Source organism: Corythoichthys intestinalis, chromosome 19 (assembly GCF_030265065.1).
Source record: "Corythoichthys intestinalis isolate RoL2023-P3 chromosome 19, ASM3026506v1, whole genome shotgun sequence".
Taxonomy (NCBI): domain Eukaryota; kingdom Metazoa; phylum Chordata; class Actinopteri; order Syngnathiformes; family Syngnathidae; genus Corythoichthys; species Corythoichthys intestinalis.
In genome coordinates, this window is record NC_080413.1 from 25,505,262 (window position 1) to 25,528,568 (window position 23,307).

Here is a 23,307-nt window from a genome sequence, read left to right on the forward strand (position 1 = left end):
AATCCAAATGTTACGTTACTGCATCTGCGACAGCATGTTTTCTTCGCTGTTTTTCGAAAACATACAGTACAGAAAGCAAGTACATACATACAATAAATTTAATATATAGCTGTTTTCATGATAAAAAACGTTTTTTTTTTAACTCACCGAAGAAACGAAGGTAATCATTTTTAGCCCTTTCGTCACTCCGTACTTACATAGTAACGTCACTTCCGGTCGCTGCAACTTAAACAGGAAGTGAACGGACTAGAGGGAAACTGTGGAAACCACTCATAACGATTCCATAGCGAGTTTTTATTTATTAAGATGGACTGTGTACAGACTCCGCTACGGTGTTTTAGGGAATGTCACTCCGCTGAAATGTTCGCGGAAGACGGGTTGGAAACTGTGACTTCCCGTGAGCAGGTAAGCGGTGGTAAACATTTGCTAAATCACGTCCCGAGAACAAGTAATGATACCAATTACTTTTGAAACCTTTGAATGAATCTGCGATTTTAAATCCCATTACAATCGGATTCTTGAAAGCGGGTTTGTTGAAAACAAACGACTGTCACTTTTCCATGTTTGAAACAGAAAAAGGTTGAACGCAGCATTGAAGAAGTCATCAACGTTTACAAGCAAGTCCACACCATACCACAGTAAGTGTCTGCAGCGTTTCATCGCAGTGCACCCGCTAAAGTTGTTTAATTTAAAACGGTAACTGCAAACTCCGCGCAGTGACAAGAGCCCCCGTTATAATTGGCAAATGACAGTGAGCCTTGGAAAGCGTCACTTCTTCGTTATGTCATTGTACCGCACTGCTGCCACTCGCTGGTGAAATTAAGTCAGTGCAATTTGAGACGAGCGTTCAGCAATAAACTAAAAAAAACTTGTTGCAAATTTTAAAATCCCTGTAATGCTGTATAACTATAAAATAATATATTAAAACCCGTCATGTTTAACACAGAGAAATGTTCAATGTCTTTGCTTTAAACAACATAGCAGTCTTGGTAGGTTAGCTAAAATTGCTACATTTTTCAGTATGTGATACGACTTGATTTGCAGTGCCTGTAGAAACATTTTAGGTCGCATAAAGTATAGGACAAGGAATATAAGAAGTAAAAAAAAAGCATATTAGCAGACTTGAGAAGCTTCTCAGTGTGCGTTGCTATGACAACCAAATAGTCTCCCTCAGGATGTGACGCTTTCACCCAGAGAATATTTTTTTTCACATAAAGCCATCCAATTAGTAATTGACTAATATTAACTGTATTTGATATAAAAGACAGTAAAGACCAATTTAATTATTTCAGATTAACTCTTGTGTATATAATATTGCTTGTATTTGATTGGCACCATCTGATAAATACAAATAAATGGTTTAGGTTAGGTTTGCTGCGAGCAATGTTCCAAAATATTTAGTCCATGCTTATTACCCACTCTAAGTAGATGAGAGATCTTAGAAGCCTTTAAAAAAGTTTTACACGTTTGCCTTCAGTCCATTTTTCCCAAATTGGCATAATTATATGAACTAGCACTAATAGTGTTGATGATCACGCCTATTTCGACTCATGTAGTAATGCCTAATTTACCGGTTACATTTACTGTGATTATGATACATTAGTAACCACACTATTACTGTCAGTGATGGTTTTAATGGCGTGTCAATCGGCCCACATGTTCGCCTGCTATTAACGGTCGTCTCTTAGCAGGCTGACGCATCTTATTTCTATGACAACTGCATCTAAACTGTCATTGCAAACCAAAGAGAACACCGGTTTTTTGTTTTATTTCAGAAGGTTGTCCAGTTGTGGATAACTTGGATCATTAAGCCTGTCCACCAACCTGTCGATGGGTGCATTTTTAGATCCTAAATTAAAAAGAATAAGTCATTGAATTCAAAATGCCATTACGTAAATACATTAGCAATATAATTAGGTTAAATTCCATTAATTGCTCTGCAGCATCATTGCGTAAAATGCCATTAAAGTTATTAAATCAGAATGTAACCAAATACATTACATTACAATTCATAATAGTCAAATGGGTAATAATCGAAAATTACATTCAATCAATAAAAATGACATCATATAAAAATGTCATTCAATTCACCATAAGACAAAAGGCTATTAAGTAAATAAACATTAAATTATTGAAAATGGAATTAGATTAATAGACAACATTGTAATGGCTTAAATTAAATATATATATATATATTAGGGCTGTCAAACGATTAAAATTTTTAATCGAGTTAATTACAGCTTAAAAATTAATTAATTGTAATTAATCGCAGTTAATCGCAATTCAAACCATCTATAAAATATGCCATATTTTTCTGTAAATTATATATATATTCTGTAAAAATAAATTGTTGGAATGGAAAGATAAGACACAGGATGGATATATACATTCAACATACGGTATATAAGGACTGTAGTGTGCATTTCACTCTACTGTCATTTAAATCTGTCTATGCTATCCTCACTCCGAAGCGTCTACTTTTTCCAAAGCTAGACAGCTAGTGAACGACGCCTTAATAATCAGACTTCTTCCTTTTTCATCTGATTTATTAATAAAATGGCCTCAAACCATTGTTCTCTTTAGACCGTAGTGAAACTACAAAAAAAAAAGTACACAAGCATTGCATTAGCAACAACGTTAGCTTAGCACGCTATACAGGTTCACTAAACATAAACAAAAAGCGTCTCATACAAAAAATATAACATTTCGCTTACTAACATAATATGTACATTCTTTACAACAACCATACTTACGGACAAATCTTGTCCAAGGATCATATAAGCACAACATTACAACGTAGGCGTCAGCCCGAGACGTCATGCAGCCATATTGAACTGGCAAGAAAGCAATAAACCATGTCGCAAAGCGACCACAAGAGTTCGCTGTTAGACAGCACAAACAACCTTGCTGTAAAACTTACCAAAAGGCAGAATACTGTCTGACATGGGACAGTGCGGGACATGTGCGTTAATTGCGTCAAATATTTTAACGTGTTTAATTTAAAAAATTAATTACCGCACGTTAACGCGATAATTTTGACAGCCCTAATATATATATATTAAAAGTACGTTTCTTATTTTAAAAAACAAAGATGTAAATTAAAATTAAAATCATTAAATTAACTATGTTAAATACATTTCTTTTAATATACAGTATTACATTGTTTTGTGTTTTTTACAACAGCACTAGTGGTTTGCTGCATTTTCATTTGCTTGATTTGCATGCAAGCTGAAATAATTTTATCTCAATAACAGAAAAACGTCTTAGCAAAATCTTTATATCAAAGCTTCAACCAACAGTGAGAATTCTTCCACATAGAGCATATTATCATAGCACTACTGCACTTACAATGAAGGTGGCTTGATGTAGGTGACCAAAGAGTAGATTCTGCATAGAGACAGATAATGTCCAAAGATTGGGATCATTTCACACAGTGTTTAAAAATAAAAGAGATGTAAAGTGACATGTCAGAACCATCTAACATACCACAACAGCAAGCCTATCCCAACAGTATCAGTTTTATGATGATCTGATTGCCACACATATGCACACGCTTCAGTTTTGTATCTCAAACTGCTCCTTGTCTTGTGTTTGCTCCACAGGCCAACCTTGCTACGGGAACAACACTACCAATATCTCAAGAAGGGCTTACGGCATTTATCAGACTCTTACGAGGTACAATGTCAAATTCATTGAGTATGGTCATAAAGCAACACTCATTCGCTTGTACGGATCATTTAAAAAATGCTTTCCTATTCAAAACGAGAAGTTCACCTGTTTCATTGCATTTTAAGTTGATCGTGAAACATCTCTACATATTCTTGTGTGTGTTTAGTGTCTAGACGCAAGCAGACCTTGGCTTTGCTTCTGGATTCTTCACAGTCTGGAGTTACTTGATGAGCCTGTTCCTGCCGCTGTGGCCTCAGAGTAAGTCACATGTCATGCACACACACTCTCCTGGCCACGTTGCTGTTTAGCCAACAGCTTAATATAGCCTCACTACTGTATTGGGGGAGTCACTTGTTGTCATAATTACTACAGTAACCTTTAGATCACATTCATGCAACAGGTTAGTGAGGTACATCATGTCAATGTAACACACACACTAATGCAGTAGTGATCCTGGGAGAAGGGACACCATTAAATCACACACATACAGCAGCCCTATTGCTGTGCAATATGACAAAATATTTATCGCCCAAATGATAGTGAACTTAATAGCATAATTCCCATCTATCTCCATTTATTAAGGTGGACTGCAATTTCAACAGGTGGCTAGTCAACCACTTGACTACAGCATTAGGTGGGAAATGACCCCACTCTGCTTCCTTCGAAAGGAGGAGAGTCCAGCACAACCCCACCAACGATATATTAGTTATTTATGGGTCAGAATTAAAACAGTGACAATAAATAAAGTATGAGGTGGGAGAATACATTGCAGTTTCTGTATTTGGGAATGAATTTAGCAAAAGCAATAATACACATAATTACAAATACGCTTGTTGGAATTGGATCCCACTATTGATCGCAGGTAAGTGATGCATTCAAAACAAATTGGAAATACCGGTAGTGCTAAAATTGAGCAAGACATAATCCATATGTCAAACTCATGAAGTACTGACATAAATAGGTTAAAATGCTGCCCTACTCAGACAACCTAATTTTTTACAGTATTAATATTACACTAACTTGATATAGTCTTTAAAATTAAAACCTCTTATGAGTATTAAGCTAGAAATCTTTATACTTGCTGCAACGATTAATCGATTAACTCGAGTAATTTGATGAGAAAAAAGCTTCAAATCAAATTTTGCAGATTCGAGGATTTGTTTAATTAGAGTGGCGTTGTAATGGTTTGTTTTGAAAGTATTTGCATTTAGTTTTATCGATATGGATGGATACACTGCCTCTAGTGGTAACAGTGAATATGGGATAACTCATCCAACATGAGCCACGTTTACATGGAGCCAAATATTCCAATTGCAATCGGTTTAGATGTTCAAACCGAATAAATGTGTTCCATATAAACACCTAATTCGGAATGAACAGGCCCAAACCGAATGGAATTTCATTCCGTTTCACAGGGGTGGAATATTCCTTTACCCAAACCGATTAGAAGTAAAATTATATCATGTAAACAGGGAAGCGGAATGGTGTCTGGTTGCGTTCTTTCTGCACATGCTTCGTACTGACGTGGTGACGTCACTTGGTGACGTAAGTAACGTCACTTGCAACATGGCTTCCAAACACACGCACAGCGCACCTAATTGGAGTCCGGCGGAAAGTTAATATCCATGAATCCCTCCACCAGCCCACACAACTTTTTAAATGAACGGCGTGTCATTCTGAAGTTTTGTTTCCACTCGAAAAGTTAAAACAGCAGCTGATCTAACGATCGATCTCCATGTTTTGCAACATGACGCTTTGTTTTGATTATTCTGCGCATGTCAGACGGCAGTTGTCAAACGTCCTTTCGGAATAAAGGCAGACACATGTAAACGCTGGATCGGAATAGATGAAGTGACATGTAAACAGCTGATCTGAAATTTCCATTCGGAATTATTTGAATCGGTATGAATAAAAGTCAGCATGTAAACGTGGCTATGGCTAGATCCAGCTGCTCCCTGTTGAGACCAACATAAGGTTGTAAGTTTTTGTTTGAGCTAATAGGATTGTTAATGCATTCGTGATTTAGTTAAGCGATATATTTAGCAGTTATTTTGAATGAATGAATGAAATATTTGTCATCATCATCGGTATCATTGACAATCATTGACAATTACAAAATGTGATGTGATATGATTTGCCCGAAGGAAGAAAGAACCGAAGAAGAAGACAAAGGCAGACGGGAGGACGGCAGACGGGAGGAAGCATATGCTTATCAGTTTCCCGTCCCCCCATTTTGTGGGAATGTGTGTTTGAACGATTTGTTAAGAGCATTGTTAAAAAAAAAGCTAGCATTTAAGCTAGCAGATTTATGGTATTCAAGTTACCCAATTGTTCTTTTGATGGACAAAGAGCTTCAGTTTTTTTTTTTTTTTTTTTTTTTTTTTTTTTTTTTTAAATACCTCAGGTATTTTAACTTATTTTGAAATGCATTTATTGCTCTTGTGAAATAAAAGTTAATTCTGCATAGTTTGAAAAAATATTTGGGAATTTTATTTTTTATTCGAATTTAATGCTCTTTTAAAAGTGCCATTTTAGCAAGCCTTTGTTTTACATCTCCTAAAATTTCTGCAAGGCATTAAATGTTCCTGATTTAATTACTCCATAATTCAACCTAATAGATTAATCGATTACTAAGATAATCGATAGCTGCAGCCCTAATTTGAACAAAAATATGTATGCTATTGTGCTGCTTCGGTTTAAATGTTTAGCACCACTTAATGCTTGTAATAATTTAATATTGTCGCAGGTCAGTGTGTCAATTCAAAAATTAAGTGAGCAGGAAAAAGCTGACATACTTGTTGAAAAAAAAAAAAATCTAATTATTGTTGACATATCATTATTGTCCTACATAAAGGCCAATTTCGTGATACTGTATATATATAGCATCACACTAAGCAGCCCTACCATACATTGATGATTTCATACTTGATGGTTGAGCAGGGAGTCGACCCCACTATTTGTATTAAAAAATGTAAACGTGTCCTTAAGTTTTGTCAGTAAATTGAAATGAATGAATGAATGAAAGTGCACTTCTTTGGAAAGAAACTTCATCACATTGAAGTTCAAAGACTTATATTTATATACAAGTTAAAAGTAGCCCTATCAGAAGTTAATATAATTCATAAATTTAATATTAATTGTATTAATATCATAAAAATAATAATAAATAATCATTTTAAATTCATATAATTTTAAAAATCTTCGAGAATTTAAGACATTAATGTAAAGAAATTTTAAACTATAAATTTTTTTACCCTGCCTCTAAAAGAATCGTAATTGAGAATTGACGGAACCGGAATTGAAACATGGAATCAGAATCGAAACCAGAATAGTTTAATTTCAAATGATGCCCATTTCGTGATACATATATATATATATATATATATATATATATATATATATATACACACACACATATTATAGCATTACACTAAGCAGCCCTATATTACATCAATGATTTCATACTTGATGGTTGAGCAGGGAGTCGACCCCACTATTTGTATTAAAAAAAATGTATACATGTGTCCTTCAATTTAGTCAGTATATTCAAAAACTTTTAAGTACTGTTTAGTCACTCAGAAATCTTTGGATTCCTGCCAGTCAAAGTAACCATTTGCCAAGCACCCACTTTTTTTCACTCCCGCTTTCTCTGCTTGTGTTCAGGTCAGAGCCTGGGAGAGGCTGCTAAAGCTTAGTTTTCCTTCCAGATAAATTGGCAGGCAGCCTCTTTGCAGGTTGTGTAATTGTGTGCCATGTCGAAGGATAAAAAGGACATTCAGAGTTTGGAATTTGGGGGAATGTTTCTCCATCATAGGGCCTAATTTTATTTTATTATACATTTCCAATAAAATCAATTTTGACTACAAGTGTGAAATGGCCATAAACAAAGAGGCAAAGATTAGTGTTATCAAGTGTGGGGGAAAACCCATTTAATACTTACTGCTGATTACTTCCAATGCAGTGTGTGTCAGTTCCTGGCTCGATGTCAGAGCCCCACGGGGGGGTTTGGCGGCGGACCCTCACAGCAAGCCCACCTAGCACCCACCTATGCCGCTGTCAACGCCCTCTGCATTATCGGCACAGAGGAAGCTTACAACGTAATCGACAGGTAGACTGTTCTTTAATCATTCATAAATGCAGGGAAGTCATTACTGTTACCTAGCTTGATATTTTTCATATATTCCAGGGAGAAGTTATTAGACTTCCTGTGGTCAGTGAAGCAGCCCGATGGCTCCTTTGTGATGCATGTGGGAGGGGAGGTGGACGTCAGGTGAGAGGCTGGATAATTGCCCTAAGATTTGGCCCAATAAACATGAACTGAGATTTTTTGCAAAAGGTTCATAACTGACAATGACATGCAAAGTACTTCAAATAAGGGAAGATGTAAATTGTATATGAATTAAATTTCTCATAGTAAAGTACCGAGGTCACTATAGCAGGGTACCCGCGATGTCTTAAAAAACATCAAAAAATGTCTTAAATCCAATTATTTGAATTCAAGGCCTTAAAATGTCTCAAATATGCTTTCAAAAGGTCTTAAAATGTGATGTTTTATTTAGAACTTGCATAAATGTCAGTCCCTCTTTTAAATGTTTTGATTTTTGAGGACGCCAAAACTAACTACAAAGCGGAACTTAGCTATGCTGCCCGCTCATTTTCCTTCGTCTTTTATGTTTTTTTGCTGGTGTTGATGTGAAATGGGTCTGAAACTATAGTCAATATTAAAAACGTCTGAAGGTTTCAACAGGCCAACTTTAGAACTTAGAGACCCTGTATAGTCTGCAACAGTGTCAGTGGCGCCACCAGGGGGTGGCCACGGCCACCCCTATAAATTGGTTGGCCACTCCACTGGCCACCCCACTTGCCAGTATATCGTTAGATTGTTGTAGCATCAGTTATGCATTTCATCCCAAATGAATGCATTTATTTTGTTTTGTTAAATGTAGGGCTGTCAAATGTATCGCGTTAACGGGCGGTAATTAATTTTTTAAATTAATCATGTGAAAATATTTATCGCAATTAACGCATTCGCGGTACGACTCACTCACGCATTGCCGCAAACAGCCTACAATGGCGCCGTGTAACTTATATACAGCGATAAAAGGCAGTGTCAAGTGAGTGGAGTAGATACAAGCATTCATTGGGACCGTGCTTTTAATTGGCAAAAGCTTTGTCATCTCTCCCACAGCAACTATAAATGTTGTGGGAAGCGACGTGGGGAAGAATGACAGGAGTTGATCTTTTTCTAAACACCCTGTAGTGTACCCAACGCAGAGAAGATATAGCATTTGCAGCCACCACACACAGTCATGGTTGCACCACTTCCCATCATGCATTTGGGCAGAACAGTTAAGTCGCTACAGTATCATTTACTGAAAGCTCAACAAATACACTAGATGGCAATATTTAGTCACAATATACAAACTCACATTTATCCTTTAAGAATTACAAGTCTTTCTATCAATGGATCACTTTCACAGAAAGAATGTTAATAATGTTAATGCCATCTTGTGGATTTATTGTTATAATAAACAAATACATTACTTATGTACAGTGTGTTGAATGTATATATCCGTCTTGTCTTATCTTTCCATTCCAGCAATAATTTACAGAAAAAATATGGCATATTTTAGAGATGGTTTGAATTGCGATTAACTCGATTAAAAATTTTAATCGTTTCACAGCCCTAGTTAAATGTACACCTTATGCCTAATATATACAAAACACAATAAAACAGAATTGTTGTGGAACTCAAAATGTTGACTGGACAGTTATGGACTATGCACATTAAATCATTAGTAACATCAAATATTACACAATACACCAAAGTATATCAGTAGCCGTGTCCTTAAGTCTTTCTGATAGTTTTCCCCTGACCTTTTTACTGCAATAATATAATGAAAACCTAAAACTATGGCTTTTAGTTTTGGTCACCCCAAGATTTTAAGTGGCCCCATCTGGCCACCCCTATGAAAAATTTGTGGAGGCGCCACTGAACAGTGTTGTTTTTGGCAGCCCTTTTAAGTTTTGTGTATCTTTGTGTAATGACAATAAAGGCGTTTTATTCAATTCTATTCTATTCTACCTTCACATGACTTGTCAATATTCGTTAGCATATTAGCCTGACTGTTAAGGCAAATTTGCAAAAATCAAGCCAACATTGTGCGGCGTGTACTTACCTCTACAGGAGTGCGTATTGTGCAGCCTCGGTAGCATCGCTCACCAACATCATCACACCCAAACTGTTTGAGGACACCACGAATTGGATCCTCAGGTAAGTCACATGCCGTGAGCTAATTTTACGCCCGCTCTCATGTGTGGTTTTGCACAGTTGTCAGAATTGGGAGGGCGGCCTTAGCGGGGTGCCAGGCCTGGAGGCCCACGGTGGCTACACATTCTGTGGCACTGCTGCGCTGGTCATCCTGGGGAAAGAACACATGTTGGATCTTAAAGCTTTACTGGTGAGAAACTTGGCTGTCAGCGCGGGGGTAAAAAAAAAAAGTCACAGGCTTAGTCAAACTATGAAAAAATATGGGGAAATGTAGTTCTGTTACCCTCTCGCGCTAATCCTTTGTTGCATTTCGGTCCGCAGAGGTGGGTGGTCAGCAGACAGATGCGTTTCGAAGGGGGTTTCCAGGGCCGGTGCAACAAACTCGTGGATGGCTGCTACTCCTATTGGCAGGCGGGACTCCTACCTCTCCTCCATAGGGCCTTTTTCAAAGAAGGTAACCAGACCAGTCGAATGCTCATTGCGGGATTGACTTGAGCTGATTTTTGCGCAGGGGAGTCAGAGCTGAGCCGACAAAGGTGGATGTTTGAGCAGCAAGCCTTGCAGGAGTACATCCTCCTCTGCTGCCAGAACCCAACTGGGGGGCTGCTAGACAAGCCTGGCAAGTCAGTATTACACAAAGGACATAAGCAAAAAAAAAAAAAAAATCAAGTATTTCGAATACTCTTCTTTACCTCTTCCAGATCTAGAGATTTTTACCACACATGCTACTGCCTCAGCGGCCTTTCTATAGCGCAGCACTTTGGGAACATGGAAAGCCATCACGAGAGTGTCCTCGGGAAGGAGCAAAATAAATTGGTGAGGCTGCCCCAGTTTTTGTTTTCCTCCAAAGGACTACAACCTGAAAATACATATACAGTGGTACCTCTACCTACGAATGTAATTCGTTCCAGGACACACTTTGTAAGTCGAAATGGTCATATGTTGAGTGGGATTTTCCCTTAAGAATACATTAATTATTATTCGATTAATTCGTTCCACAGCCCAAAAATATATGCTATACCCTTAATACTGCTGGTATAATTACAAATAGCAATTACATGTAGCAAAACTACCGTATTGGCCTGATTATAAGACGAACCCCTCTTTTTCCAAGACTCAAGTTTGAAAAAAGACTTTTTGAACACCAAATTAATTTTTATACAGAAAATAATTACAGTACATCTGAAACAATAATATATTTGACAGAAAAAGCATTTTATTTTGCCTCATTCAAATCTTAATATCTGAACATTTAAATATGTAAACTAAAGTGCAATCACATCCGTAAATGAATGGCTTCTGGTTTTTCAAATGTAAATAAACCTATCTATTGTGATAAAACAACAAAATTGCAATAACTGCACTAACCATCAAAGTGAAGTCTAACTAACTGTAGTCTTGAAACAAATTTGAATAAGGAAAAGCATTGCAATAAAATAATGCGAACTGGTCAAACTTGAGAGTAGCTGAGATCTGTCATGACAGAACATCGCTTCAATGATATTTGGCGCCATCTAGCTTCGTGAATGGGTATAATGTCTTGACCGCAAATATAAGACGACCCCCACTTTTTCAGTCTTATTTCAACGCAAAAAAACACAGTCTTATATTCGGGCCAATACGGTAATAACTTATGAATACAAAACGGAATAATAATAATGTAATGAAACGGATTCTCATGTGGCGGTTGTGTTTTGCATGCTTTTCCTGAATGCACCGTGTGACTGACGAGAGACGTGCGGAAGAGTGGAATGTTTTTTATGTTCTCTTTCCATGTTCTTCTGTTGTTGGCTATGGTGGACAGTAGCCGTGTTGTGTTGCACAAGTTCTGAAATAATTAAAACCTGATATACATTGTAGCTGGCGACTTCCCTTGCCGATGTTAAAATAATAATGAATCGGAAATGTTTTTTTTTTTTTTTTTTTTTATTGTAACCTTAACTTTTAGAGACTAGCGAACGGAGGTCGGCCAGTTCACCCACTCATGCTCATATTTTGCTATCATTTCCTTCTTAATTAAGCCATAGACTTCACCATCAGTTGACGAGACAGCTTCTACAAACATTGCGCCACACCTTCCCGCAGGGGCATTGTGGTGGCTTTCACTGTGATAAATTCAAACACTAGCTGTGTTCTAATGCCAAATTTAGGTGGAAACAAGACGAAAGTTCAGGAGTGATTTGGTCGAGGATTCCGTATTTTCCGCACTATAAAGCGTACCTAAAAAGCCTTAAATTTTCTCAAAAGCCGGCAGTGCGTCATATATATGAATCAATATTGAGCCGCAAGTTTTTTGCATTTATATTTCAAAGAAAGAATTGTTCACAATAGCCGGGTTTGATTCTTTTTTTTTTCAGGACACCTTGAACTTCATGTCCAAACTGTTGTTTTCTTCACAGACCAATATCAACATTTTGGGACCAAAAAGACAAAAAATTCCCCCCCAAATTTGAATAAATAGTTTTCTATTTGATAATTCAACATAAGCAGCAGGTATAGTCATAGGCGTTTTTGGCCTTTATACATGCTCTGGTCAAATACAGTGCATACATTACAAGACAGTGGAAAAATTATAACCCATCTAACACAAAAAGGGTGACTGTGGAAAAGAAAAAAAGTTCCCATCCACTTTGTGATATAAATGTTGCACTACATGTTTTACCTTGCTGTTGTGTTGCTGTTTTGTTGACATTCCCTTTAGCGCAGCACCGTCTAATGATGCATAAAAAAAACCCAGCTTCTACTGTAGCGTTTATTCTAGGAGTCTTATAATGTGGAGCGCCTTATATATGGAAAAAGTTTTAAAATATGTCATTCAGTGAAGGTGCGCCTTATAGTGCAGAAAATATGGTAATTATCATATAAAATAGCACCATTTAAAACGTTGTGAAAAACATGAAATGAATGGAAAAATTTAGCGTAACTGAGGTTGAAATATTTACGTAAAATGAATGATAACTGCCCGTTTTTTTGCTTTTAACCAAAAGTCTATACAGTTTTATGTTCATATCTATAGAAACTCCGGGATTTACGCATTTATTTATAAGACTTTTCAACTTAAAAAGCTCTTTGTCTTGTGATGGCGGCCATGTTGAACTTTTTATCCATACACAATAGTGTAAATTTACATTTTAAAAAATCAGGTAATTTTCGGCCAACCGCCCGTTTTTTGGCAAAAAAAAAAATGTAATTTTGACATTTCTGTGTCCATAAAAAAAATTCAGCTTTTACGTGATTAATATTCCAATCTAAAAACGGCAAGGGTCAGATTGCCGGCATGACGTGCTGAGGCAATAGTAACATCGGAATTAAACCTAAGTTGTGATCGTATATAGAAAAATGCTAATTTAGCTTTTGTTGAGTAAAATTAAGATGATTCTGCATGCTTTCCTCAAGTATGAAGTTTCTGATGCGAAAATTGAGTGATTTATTAGCTGTTAAACACTAAATAATAAACGTAAATTGCTATTTCAGGCAAAAACTAATATATTAATATTACTATTAATCCTGGAAATATAGGTGATTATTGCTGCATTTAGTGTGGGGTTTTCTTTTTTGTATCTAGCATAAAATTTGAGATTTTTTTTATAGCCATTTTAAGTTTTGTTCATATGGTTTTGTTATACTTAGGTAAAAAAAATTGGGATTTTATTATGTAGTTGCCCATGGAGACTAATATATGCCTAAGGGTGGTGCTTGTTTTGGTTTTAGGTCGCTAGCGGCTTTGGTTTTCAACATATTTGAATTTTAAGTTCTTGAAAAATAGAATCCCTACGGAACGGCCCCGCACACCGTTTCCCGTCAACTGATAGTGAAGTCTATGGGTAAGCGTCACCTTTTTCCACCGCCTGCACTAATCCTCTTGGGACCCATGTTGATTTATTTCGAAAGAAAATCTGCCGTGCGTCCGTTTTGCGGGAAAACAATGAAATTGCGACGTGGTCATCAATCGTATTTCAAGCATGTTGTTATATCTCAAGACAAATGATGAGCCAAATTTTATGTCGGATGTCAAATGGATTGTATGTCGAGGTAAAACTGTTTTGTTTGAGAATGTTACCTTTACATAACTGTAGTTGTTTGTAATTGAATAAAAAAATCACACTACCTAGTTAGCACAACAATTTTTAGCAATTTGCATAGGCCATTTGTAGTGGAAAACATTATGAATCCTGAGTGGACTGCACTGTGGTATACAACAAGAATTTGTAGTTATTTGTGGTTAAACTTTGGCAGTCTGTTGGCTCAAAATAAATTATTTCATTCAAGTTAAAGGGCCTGCACATGCTTAGTGTTAATGCAAATGGTGACGACGGCACTGTGACAGATGTGAGGCGTTGGCTGGAGTTAAGAAGTAATTGAAATGGGGTCGGGGGAGTACATGTGGTTTCACTTAAAAATGTGAATGGCACCAGCTGTGGTGTCGCTTTGACATTTTCTGTTTCCTGTTATGTCACTTTTACCATAAGCTGGCGACACAGACACTGTCCATAATACAAACTAGTGTGTTGATTCAACTGTGTGGCAAATTTCTTTGTGGTCATGTTACAACAAGTTGCCTGTTCGCGCATTTGTGCAATTTCCAAAAGCACCTTGATTGACCTTGATTATTTTTTTTAGGCTCCCACTCATCCCGTTTACAACATCTGCCCAGAGAAGGTGGCTCTGGCCTTGCAGCACTTTCACCAGCTGCCCGTCCCAGCGAAAAACTCCTCGGCCGACCATCAAACCTAGTTTTGAGTCCTCCAGTGGTTGCGGGAACACTGGAATGAATCAGCAAGTTCGCCTCAAGCCTTTTGTCACCACTCTGAAATTAAATTTCAGCAAGGCTGTTATTAAATCTTTGTATTGCATCAAAACCAGAGTTTTCCTGAATATTTTCACACAACAAAGTAAAAGCGCATTAAAGGATAAAATAGTTTATTTTATAGTCTCATATTAAAGGTAGGCCTCAACTTGCAAGACAATTGTTGGCAGTATGTACAACATACTTGTAATTTCCATGGAATGGAATCGGACAAAGACCCGGTACACTAATCATATCCTCCTGAATGGAAAGAAAATGGAAATGAAGTACAGACACACGTTTCCTAGACACTCAAATGCGCTTCAATTTTTTTGTTTCCTTGGGCAATGTTCAGCAACATGGATTTTGTGAGTTTGTAAAGCACAATACATCAACTGGGGGATTCATTGGTTTCTTTGTACTGCAAACAACAGGAACTACTACTTTGGAACGTTCCGATTTAAGTGATAAACTTTGTGACCTGTGAGATGACTACAAAATGCATAACATACATTTGAGATTGAAAACATCCAATCATTACTAATGCTTTTTTTTTTTTGTCTATCAAACAAGCTGCCTAATGTGTTCAACCACCTAAAGTCATTCACTATTTCAGGCTAAAGGACAAAATACAATACAAGTTTAGGAATATTTAAATTCATTCCAAACATCAATTTCAACAGGAACTTTTCCTCAATCTCATTAACAAGTGTGTCGTAGCAGAAAAAAAAAATCTGCAATCCAGTGGGCCTGAGGTTGGTGTCAATAAACATTTCTCCTTGAAGGGTCTTCACATTCTAAAGTGAAAAAAAATACAAATGTACAATTTGTGTTTGCTCAAAAAGATTTTTTTTCCAAAACAATTTATCTAGGTGCATGTTCAAGTCCAAAATAAAATACAGTGGACCCCTGCATACTGGCAATACGGCATTATTCGACCAATTTTTTTATCCTAACAAAAAAACAACCTTTGCAATTTTTTATATTGGGGGAAGGAAATAAAAAGTCTTAAAATTACTGTATTTTCGAGGCCACATACTGTATACATTATGATATTGCCGCTTCTCTAATATAGATAACAGTAAACTAGATTGGGAGCAGCCTACGAAGGAGCTAAGATGGAGCATCAGCATCATGACTTAACTCCTGGTGTTCCTATTTATGCTTTTAACTATTAATTCAAGCAATTATAATCACATTGAGGAGTGTCCGTTATTTATGGTGAGGATTGTTATCACCTGCCAACAGCAGGGGTCCACTGTTCACGTACAGGGAGTATGTCTGTTTTGCACCTGCCGCTCCCGTACACAAACCCAGGCAAGGGAAACATTACAAAGTTCTCAAGTAGCCGAGCTGCCTTTTTTGGAGGGGGTTTGGATTGTTGCGGGAAGAAAATATTAAGAGGAGGAGTTGAAGAGATTCCACCCTGCTGGCTCCTTGTTCTAGGAGACGATTGTGGTGACGGTCGTGAGAAGTTTTGAGGGGGTCACGACTCTCCAGTGCGAGCGAGCCCACCCAGTGGGGGGAAAACGAGGTGGGGGACAAGAACAGTGGGTGTGTGGTGGGCGTCAGGTGGAAAGGTCAAAGAGCTTCGAGAGCGTTTAAAGGCTTCCTCTCTCGCCTTTCCAGTGAGGCCGTGTGCGGCCTTTCACCTGCTTTTTGGAGCGCACGGCGCTTCCTAGCTGGCCTCCACGCGCAGCTTCTTGCGGTTGGGAGGCTCCTCGGATTCAGACTCGGAGCTGGAGTCGGAGCCGCCGTCGAACGCCGACACGGCGCTGCCTTTCGGGTTGGTGTAGAGGCTGCTGTCGGATGACGAGTAGTTGCTTTGGAGCTGTGCTGAGCCCTTTACCTTCTCCAGAGCACGCACTGCATGACATGCAAAACCAACTATTACCACGTTTTGAACATTGTTTTCATTTTGTTTGCATGCAAGTTTATTTGTTTAAAGCTGTAGTTCATGTAATTTAATCACCAAATTGTGTGACTTTTGACTTCACAATTTACAAAGAAAATGTGCTTTTCACAAATAGACATTGAAAACGGGTGTAACGGTCCACAAAAATCTCGGTTCGGTACGTACCTCGGTTTTGAGGTCACGGTTCGGTTCATTTTCGGTACAGTAAGAAAACAAAATGCAAAATATAAATGTGCTTGTTGTTTATTACACACCTTTGTGCTTTCAACAATAGGAACATTAGCCTGTACAAAGCTAGAATTCTGCTCAAAAAGTAGCAGGTATTTAAAGATAATCCAAGAACAATTTGCCTTTCAGACCCCGCGTATTGGTCAGCTTTCTTTCAGAAAGAAAGACGAAAAAAAGTCCTTTGCTAAAGAGAAAAGCAATCCCATTCCCAATGACAAATATTTTAACATGTATTTTACAAATGAAATGCCTCAATGAATCATGTTTTTTTTCTTATGAACGGTTTTCAAAAGCTTTATTGGTGGATTTTCTCAAGTTAAAGCACCACACAGAAATTAATACATGTAATTGTGTAAGCAGGATCTGTGTATTATTCTTATTATTTAATTACAGGTGTTTTAGCTCATTTCAATTTATTTTATTACGTGTTTATATTTTACAAATGTGATGTAGTATTCATTTATATTGGATATTTTATGTTGTATAACTTTAGTTCCTATGTGAGTATTGAACACGGGGCCGTGTTGGTTGTTATTATAGCAGAGAAGACAGCAGTAAATCAACAAAGACAAGTCAACTGTGCCCCGATCTACAACTCAAGAGATCTGATGGACTCAAAAAGTGGGTTACGATTGCATATTAGTTTGAAAATCGACCGGATCCACCGTATTTTCACACGAGTAACTTGTGGTGTTCTGACAAATTTTGCAAAAATTGCTACCTTGCGGTTTTGCGCGTAACATTAAAAATGGCAGCGAATGCAGCGATTCCAAAGTAATCATTACAAACTTTCTTTAAACAAAGGAATATTTACTTAAGTTTGATCATGGAAAGACATGTAGAAAAGTTCTCAGACACATCCCACCATGTTAGCAGCAAACTAACATGGTTAGTAATTAATACACGTTAAGTATTAATTTACGCCATTTTCGTGCTGCACATGTATGTTTATGATGTATCTAGGTTAGTTAGCACCTTTGGATAACATTGTGAGAGTCCAACTGAATGTAAAAGATGGCTTTTTCAGCGCTACAAAAGCTTTGGGAGCAAAATTTTATAAGGGAGAAAATTTTGACAGAACACCGGTCTGCCTGATCCTAGCTACCGGTAGTAGTATTAACGCAGGAGGGTCGCGTCTCGCGTCAAATAATAAACTGCCGTTCTTTTCGCGTGCGTCGTGTTGAGCCGCTTCTGGGACGCGTCTAACACGCGGCCACACTGCGACTGGTGTGCATTGGCTGATTGACTTTAACGCCCGCGTTTCATTGCGTTCTCGCGGCGGCCACGTTGTCGCGCCGTTGACGTTTCTGGGTTATATTGTCCTACCATGTTGGTACTCATTATAGTACAGAAGACGGAGTAAATATAATCTACACAAAGAAACTGTAACCCGATCGACTCGCAGCCTCGAAAAGTAAGGGTTACATTACGTCAGAAACTCGTTCGGTACGCGTCCGTTCCGAACCGAGAAACACGTACCGAAACGGTTCAATACAAATACATGTACCTTTACACCCTTAGAAAACACGGAACAATTTATCGCATTTGTGAATAAAACTGGTGCTGCAACGATTAATCGATTAACTCGAGTAATTCGATGAAAAAAAAAAAATAAATGCTTCGAATCGAATTTCGCTGCCTCGATGATTCGTTTAGAGTGACGTAATGGTTTTGAAAGTTGCATTTTTATGAATTTGGGTGGATACACTGCCCTTTTGTGGCAACAGTGAATTTGCCATAACTCATCTAACATGGCTGAATCCAGCTGCTCCCCGTTAAGACCAACATAAGGTATGTTTTTGTTTGAGCCAATGTTTGTTTATGCGTTCGTTATCTAGTTTAGAAGTATAATTAGCAGCTGGGTTTTTTTTGTGGGAATATATGTTTGAATGGTTTGTTAAGAGAATGGTTTAAAAAAAAAAGGAAAAAAAAGCATTTTCTCGTATTTAGGCTAACGGACTTTTGGTTTGCAAGTTGGCCAATTGTTTTGTTGCACATAAATCCTTATCGTTTGAGACTCGGATCAGGTATTTTACTTTATTTTTAGACATTTATTTCTCTTGTGAAATGAAAGTGCAATCCCGCATAATTTAAAGAAACACTTGGAATTTTTTTTTTTGTATTTGCATTTAATGCTCTTTAGAGCGTAATCTTAGCAAGCCAAAATAATTGTTATTGCAAGAATAAACACTTGTTTTACATATTCTAAAATTTATTCTGCAAAGCTTTAAATGTTCGTATTAAGGTTACTCCAGAATTCAAACTAACTGATTAATCGATTATCTAAATAATCGAAAGCTGCAGCCTTAAGCAAAACTACAGGGGTTTATTGATACATCGATCGAAGGCCTTGTATAGAATCGAGGCAGACTTAAAATCAGAAATTTGTTATCATTGTCCAAAGAATTGATATGTTATATAGTCATGAAATACAATAAAATCAATATATCGATCGGTTAATCAACAACACAATCAAAGTGACAAACACAAAACAATATCTTTTAGATATCTAAAAAGTATGTTTTTTTCCCCCAAATGTCTTAATCGTTTTAGCAACAGTTATCAATTATGTCAATATTGCTTTATATTTTTAATTGCCATAGATAAAATGTAACTGGTTTTGAATCGTGGCAGACTTTGTACTATTGGCAAACATCGTACTGTTGTCCAAGAACTGATACTGTATTGTCATCAAATTGGTGACTTTACACTCCTAGCATTACGATTTCTGGACGATCCTTCATTTCCCACATTTCCAATGTGATGATCTACGCCAGCAGATTAATTCTACAAAGCAGGGGTTATGTATTCGGTTTCCTATGTCTAGATGCCTGCTGTTACTTCTACCAGTGGGTGAAACCTACGAAGGGTGAAAGTTATGTATTCTGTTCTGCATGTCTGTGTCTGTTCGAGATAACTCAAGAACAAATAAAGGGATTATTCTCAAACAAAATGGAAGTAGTGACTAAATTTTGGGTTGATGAGGCCAAACTGCATCGAGATCAGAAAAAGAATTTTGCGATAACTGTATAACGGATTAGACTAAAATTCGCAGTGCAGGGTCACAGATGTAATAAATATGGAGATGCTTTTATGATAGCTGCTTATAGGCAGAGAACTGCTCTAGGGCTGCAGCTATCGATTATTTTGGTAGTAGTCGATTAATCGATGAACTAGTTAGTTCGAACAATCGAGTAATCGGATAATAAACATAAAAAAGTAAAATACCTGAGTTGAGCCTCAAACGGTATAAAAAAAAAAATAAAAGAACAATTGGCTAACTTACATAGCAAAAGTCTGCTAGTTTAAATGCTCAAAAAAAAATTTTTTTTTAACAACGCTCTGAAAAAATGGTTCAAACACATATTCCCACAAAAACTGCTAAATATACCTATACACTAAATTACGAATGCATTAAAAAAAACATTAGCTCAAACAAAAACTTATGTTGATCTTAACAGGGAGCAGGTAGATACAGCCATGTGAAATTAGTTGTGCCATATTCACTGCTGCCACTAGAGGACAGTGTATCCACCCAAATCAATAAAACTAAATCCAGTTGTGTCATATTCACTGCTGCCACTAGAGGACAGTATCCACCCAAATCAATAAAATTAAATGCAAACACTTTCAAAACAAACCATTACAACGCAGCTTGAATTTAAAAAAAAAAAAAAAAAAAAAAACACTCGAAGCAGCAAAATATAATTTGAATCTTTTTTCTGATCGAATTACTCGAGTTAATCGATTAATCGTTGCGCTCAAAAAACACAGGCATGTAAGGAGCAGTTCCTTGCTGTGCAGAGGCCCAAAAATATTTGAAAAACAGTCAAAAAGAGAACCTTTTGAAAAAGAACATCTTATCGCTGACCAACTGCCCTTAAGCAGAGAAGCGCCCTACTGTTACATTTGTCTCGCTCAGGGTATGAAGACAAGACAACCTGCCATTGGTGATCATTTCACTAAGCTAGTCCACATCCTGTTGACTCACAACAGAGGTGAAGACAGAGAGGAACATGTGAATTCTTACCTTGCTGCTCCAGCAGTGCATTCTGTCTCTTCAAATCATCAATGTCCTGCTGGTGCGTATGATTTTTTCGTCTCATGTACTGGATGTACTCTGTGGCTTTGTCTAGGATTTGAGCTCGAGACGCCTGTTTGGTAGACTGCTGTTAGTGACACATGCAAAAGAGAAGTGATGTGTGTGCAAAGAAATCATCACATTAAACACATAAAAACATTTTTTTAACTAATGAGCACAACAAGACTAAACACAATGAGCATATTCTTAACCAAAACACTCAAACAGTATGCAGTACTGGTCGCATTGTCACTTTATCCATCAATTACAGTTTTACTCCTGTATCTTAAGATGACATTGTCTCAGGAATCCACATTGCAACACATTTTCAAAACAAGTTTAAAGGGGAAGTAAAGAATTTTTTTTTTTACATTAGGCTTAATCTTCAAGTTAGCGGAGGTTTGATTAGTCGGAGTTGATTGCAACAAAATTGTGCAGTTTGTCAGTTATTTGTCAGTTTCAGGGTTCTGGAGTGGCTGAGCTAGCGCGAGTCAGCGGTCCCATCTTAGCATGCCAATGAAAAACATATGCACGCATGAGAATCCCCAAGGACCCATGCAATCAATAGTGTTTGCCATGTTTTCAGGATAAAGTTATTAAAACTTACCATCCATTGCATGTCAATAATTGTAGTATGAATGGCAACATTTGTAATCCAGCAGCCTTGCAGGGAACAAACTGCAGTGCGTAGTGATATTTTTTTCCACCGGTGTGTTTATGTTGTAGCCAGCAGCAAATAACCACAGTTTATATTGCTCCTGTTTTTCATAGGGAATTTGTGGAAACTTTAATTTGCCCATTTTTTCTGTTTCCACAGCCTCTAAATGAGCATTTCCCTATGTTGCCGTTCTTCAGCCAAGACGCAGTAGACTGATGCTATATTTGAGGAACGTGGGAAGTCGGAGTTTTCCAACCTCCGACCAAGAAAAATATAATTGGAATGGCACTCGAACTGGGAGGCCCTCGTTGCGAAGTCGGGGAAAAATAGTACTCTGACCTCACGAATTTCTTCAATACCGTCAATACTGTCAATAATAAAACAAAAGAAGGCACTTTACAGTCTGTGCTATTTACATTAACAGTCGTTTTTCCTCCACTATTTGATCGCTTACGAGAAGGCAGGTTTGCTGGAGGTCAAAATGTCTTTTGATGGCCAAAATGAAAAAAAAAAAAAAAATGTCGCGATCAGCCATCTCTCTGTTTACATTCGCTTGGAACGCTTTGAAGTCGCAACAGGTACCATCCGAGTGGGATAAATCCGACTTCCCACCTTCCTCAAATGCAGCATGAATACGAGTGGCCGAAGCGCTCCTATCTATTGTGGTCGCATTACGCAGTTTGGTGTGACATTGTTTTGGCCGCATCGATATTTGGAACAATGATCTGCATTTGGAATTTATTGGACTATGTTAGATCTGTTAATTTCCTTTTTTATCGACATGCTAAAATGGGACCATTGACTCACGCTAGCTTAGCCACTCTGGAGCCCTGAAACTAACAAACTATGAAATTTGTTGAAATCAACTCCACCGACTACTTAAACCCCTGCTAACCCGAAGATTAAGCCTAATGTCAAACATTTTTAACTTCTGCTTTAAGGCTGGATTTACACTGCAGATCATGAAGCCATCTTTAATGTGACCCATATCCAATTTCAAACTTTAAGAAAACACCTCAAAACCCGCATATACACTAACTGAAAACAAAAACTAATATATATTTTAGACATGGTGACAGAGGTGTCAATTATAGTAACTCCAATAACATATCTAAAAAAATTTTTTCTTTCTTTAAGTCCCTCTAATGTGCCTTATTTATACCACTTTAGGGGTTGAGGTTTTGAATGAAAGTAGGTGGTGTTACAGAATCCTCAGAATTGGGTGTCGTGTAAATCCAGCCACACATATCACCATCATCTAACATCGTCCTAAGACCAAGTCCACACCTAAAAGGATATATTTTATCAACATGAAGGTTATGTCCACATTGTTTTCATCACTATGCTTTACAGATTGAACAGTTTTTATTAATAACTAATATCATGACTAGGGGTGGGAACCTCTGGGTACCTCACAATACGATAAGATTTGCAATACAAGGCTCACGATAACGATGATCTCACGATATGGCAATATAACAATTATGGACACATGGGTCCGGATAATTCCCCAATATTTTATTATGCAAGTAATAAACAGAAAAACTTTTTTCCTCCTTCTGCTGTGAATTGAGTTCACGAGTAGACGTTCAAATCGTTTGAACTGCGAGGGTGGCAGCGAATGAATCCCTCCCACTTCAAATGGACTGGACGTCTATGGTGGTCAATGGCAGCCAATGACTAATTTTGGGGCATTTCA

General features: G+C 37.4%; 3 protein-coding genes across 17 annotated transcripts in view; 1 reads left to right on the forward strand and 2 right to left on the reverse strand.

The window, feature by feature from the left end:
• The window catches only part of rab15 (RAB15, member RAS oncogene family), a 36,996-nt gene extending 36,278 nt beyond the window's left edge, over positions 1-718 (reverse strand). The window contains exon 1 of one of the 3 annotated variants that reach the window (XM_057822590.1): positions 635-718. The gene's annotated coding sequence lies outside the window, so the exon portion shown is untranslated. Of the gene's footprint in view, positions 1-147; positions 207-634 lie in introns of those variants that run through there. The other 2 variants (XM_057822589.1, XM_057822588.1) reach the window with 2 other exon arrangements.
• On the forward strand, positions 204-14,799 carry fntb (farnesyltransferase, CAAX box, subunit beta). The gene is made up of 12 exons (XM_057822587.1): positions 204-405; positions 574-638; positions 3,603-3,675; positions 3,836-3,927; positions 7,631-7,777; positions 7,856-7,939; positions 9,857-9,943; positions 10,001-10,130; positions 10,262-10,394; positions 10,452-10,563; positions 10,642-10,756; positions 14,561-14,799. The coding sequence occupies exons 1-12, from the start codon at positions 307-309 to the stop codon at positions 14,672-14,674; spliced, it is 1,251 nt and encodes a 416-aa protein (XP_057678570.1). The 5' UTR covers positions 204-306; the 3' UTR covers positions 14,675-14,799.
• A 44-nt stretch (positions 14,800-14,843) lies between these two features.
• max (myc associated factor X) overlaps positions 14,844-23,307 on the reverse strand; it is a 28,784-nt gene continuing 20,320 nt past the window's right edge. For 10 of the 13 annotated variants that reach the window (XM_057822592.1, XM_057822597.1, XM_057822598.1 and 7 more), the window contains 2 exons: positions 20,900-21,038; positions 14,844-16,592 (listed from right to left, as the gene is read on the reverse strand). In XM_057822592.1, coding sequence (XP_057678575.1) covers positions 16,405-16,592; positions 20,900-21,038 — 327 coding nt within the window. In that variant the 3' untranslated portion in view covers positions 14,844-16,404. The remainder of the gene's footprint in view (positions 16,593-20,899; positions 21,039-23,307) is intronic. The other 3 variants (XM_057822605.1, XM_057822603.1, XM_057822595.1) reach the window with 1 other exon arrangement.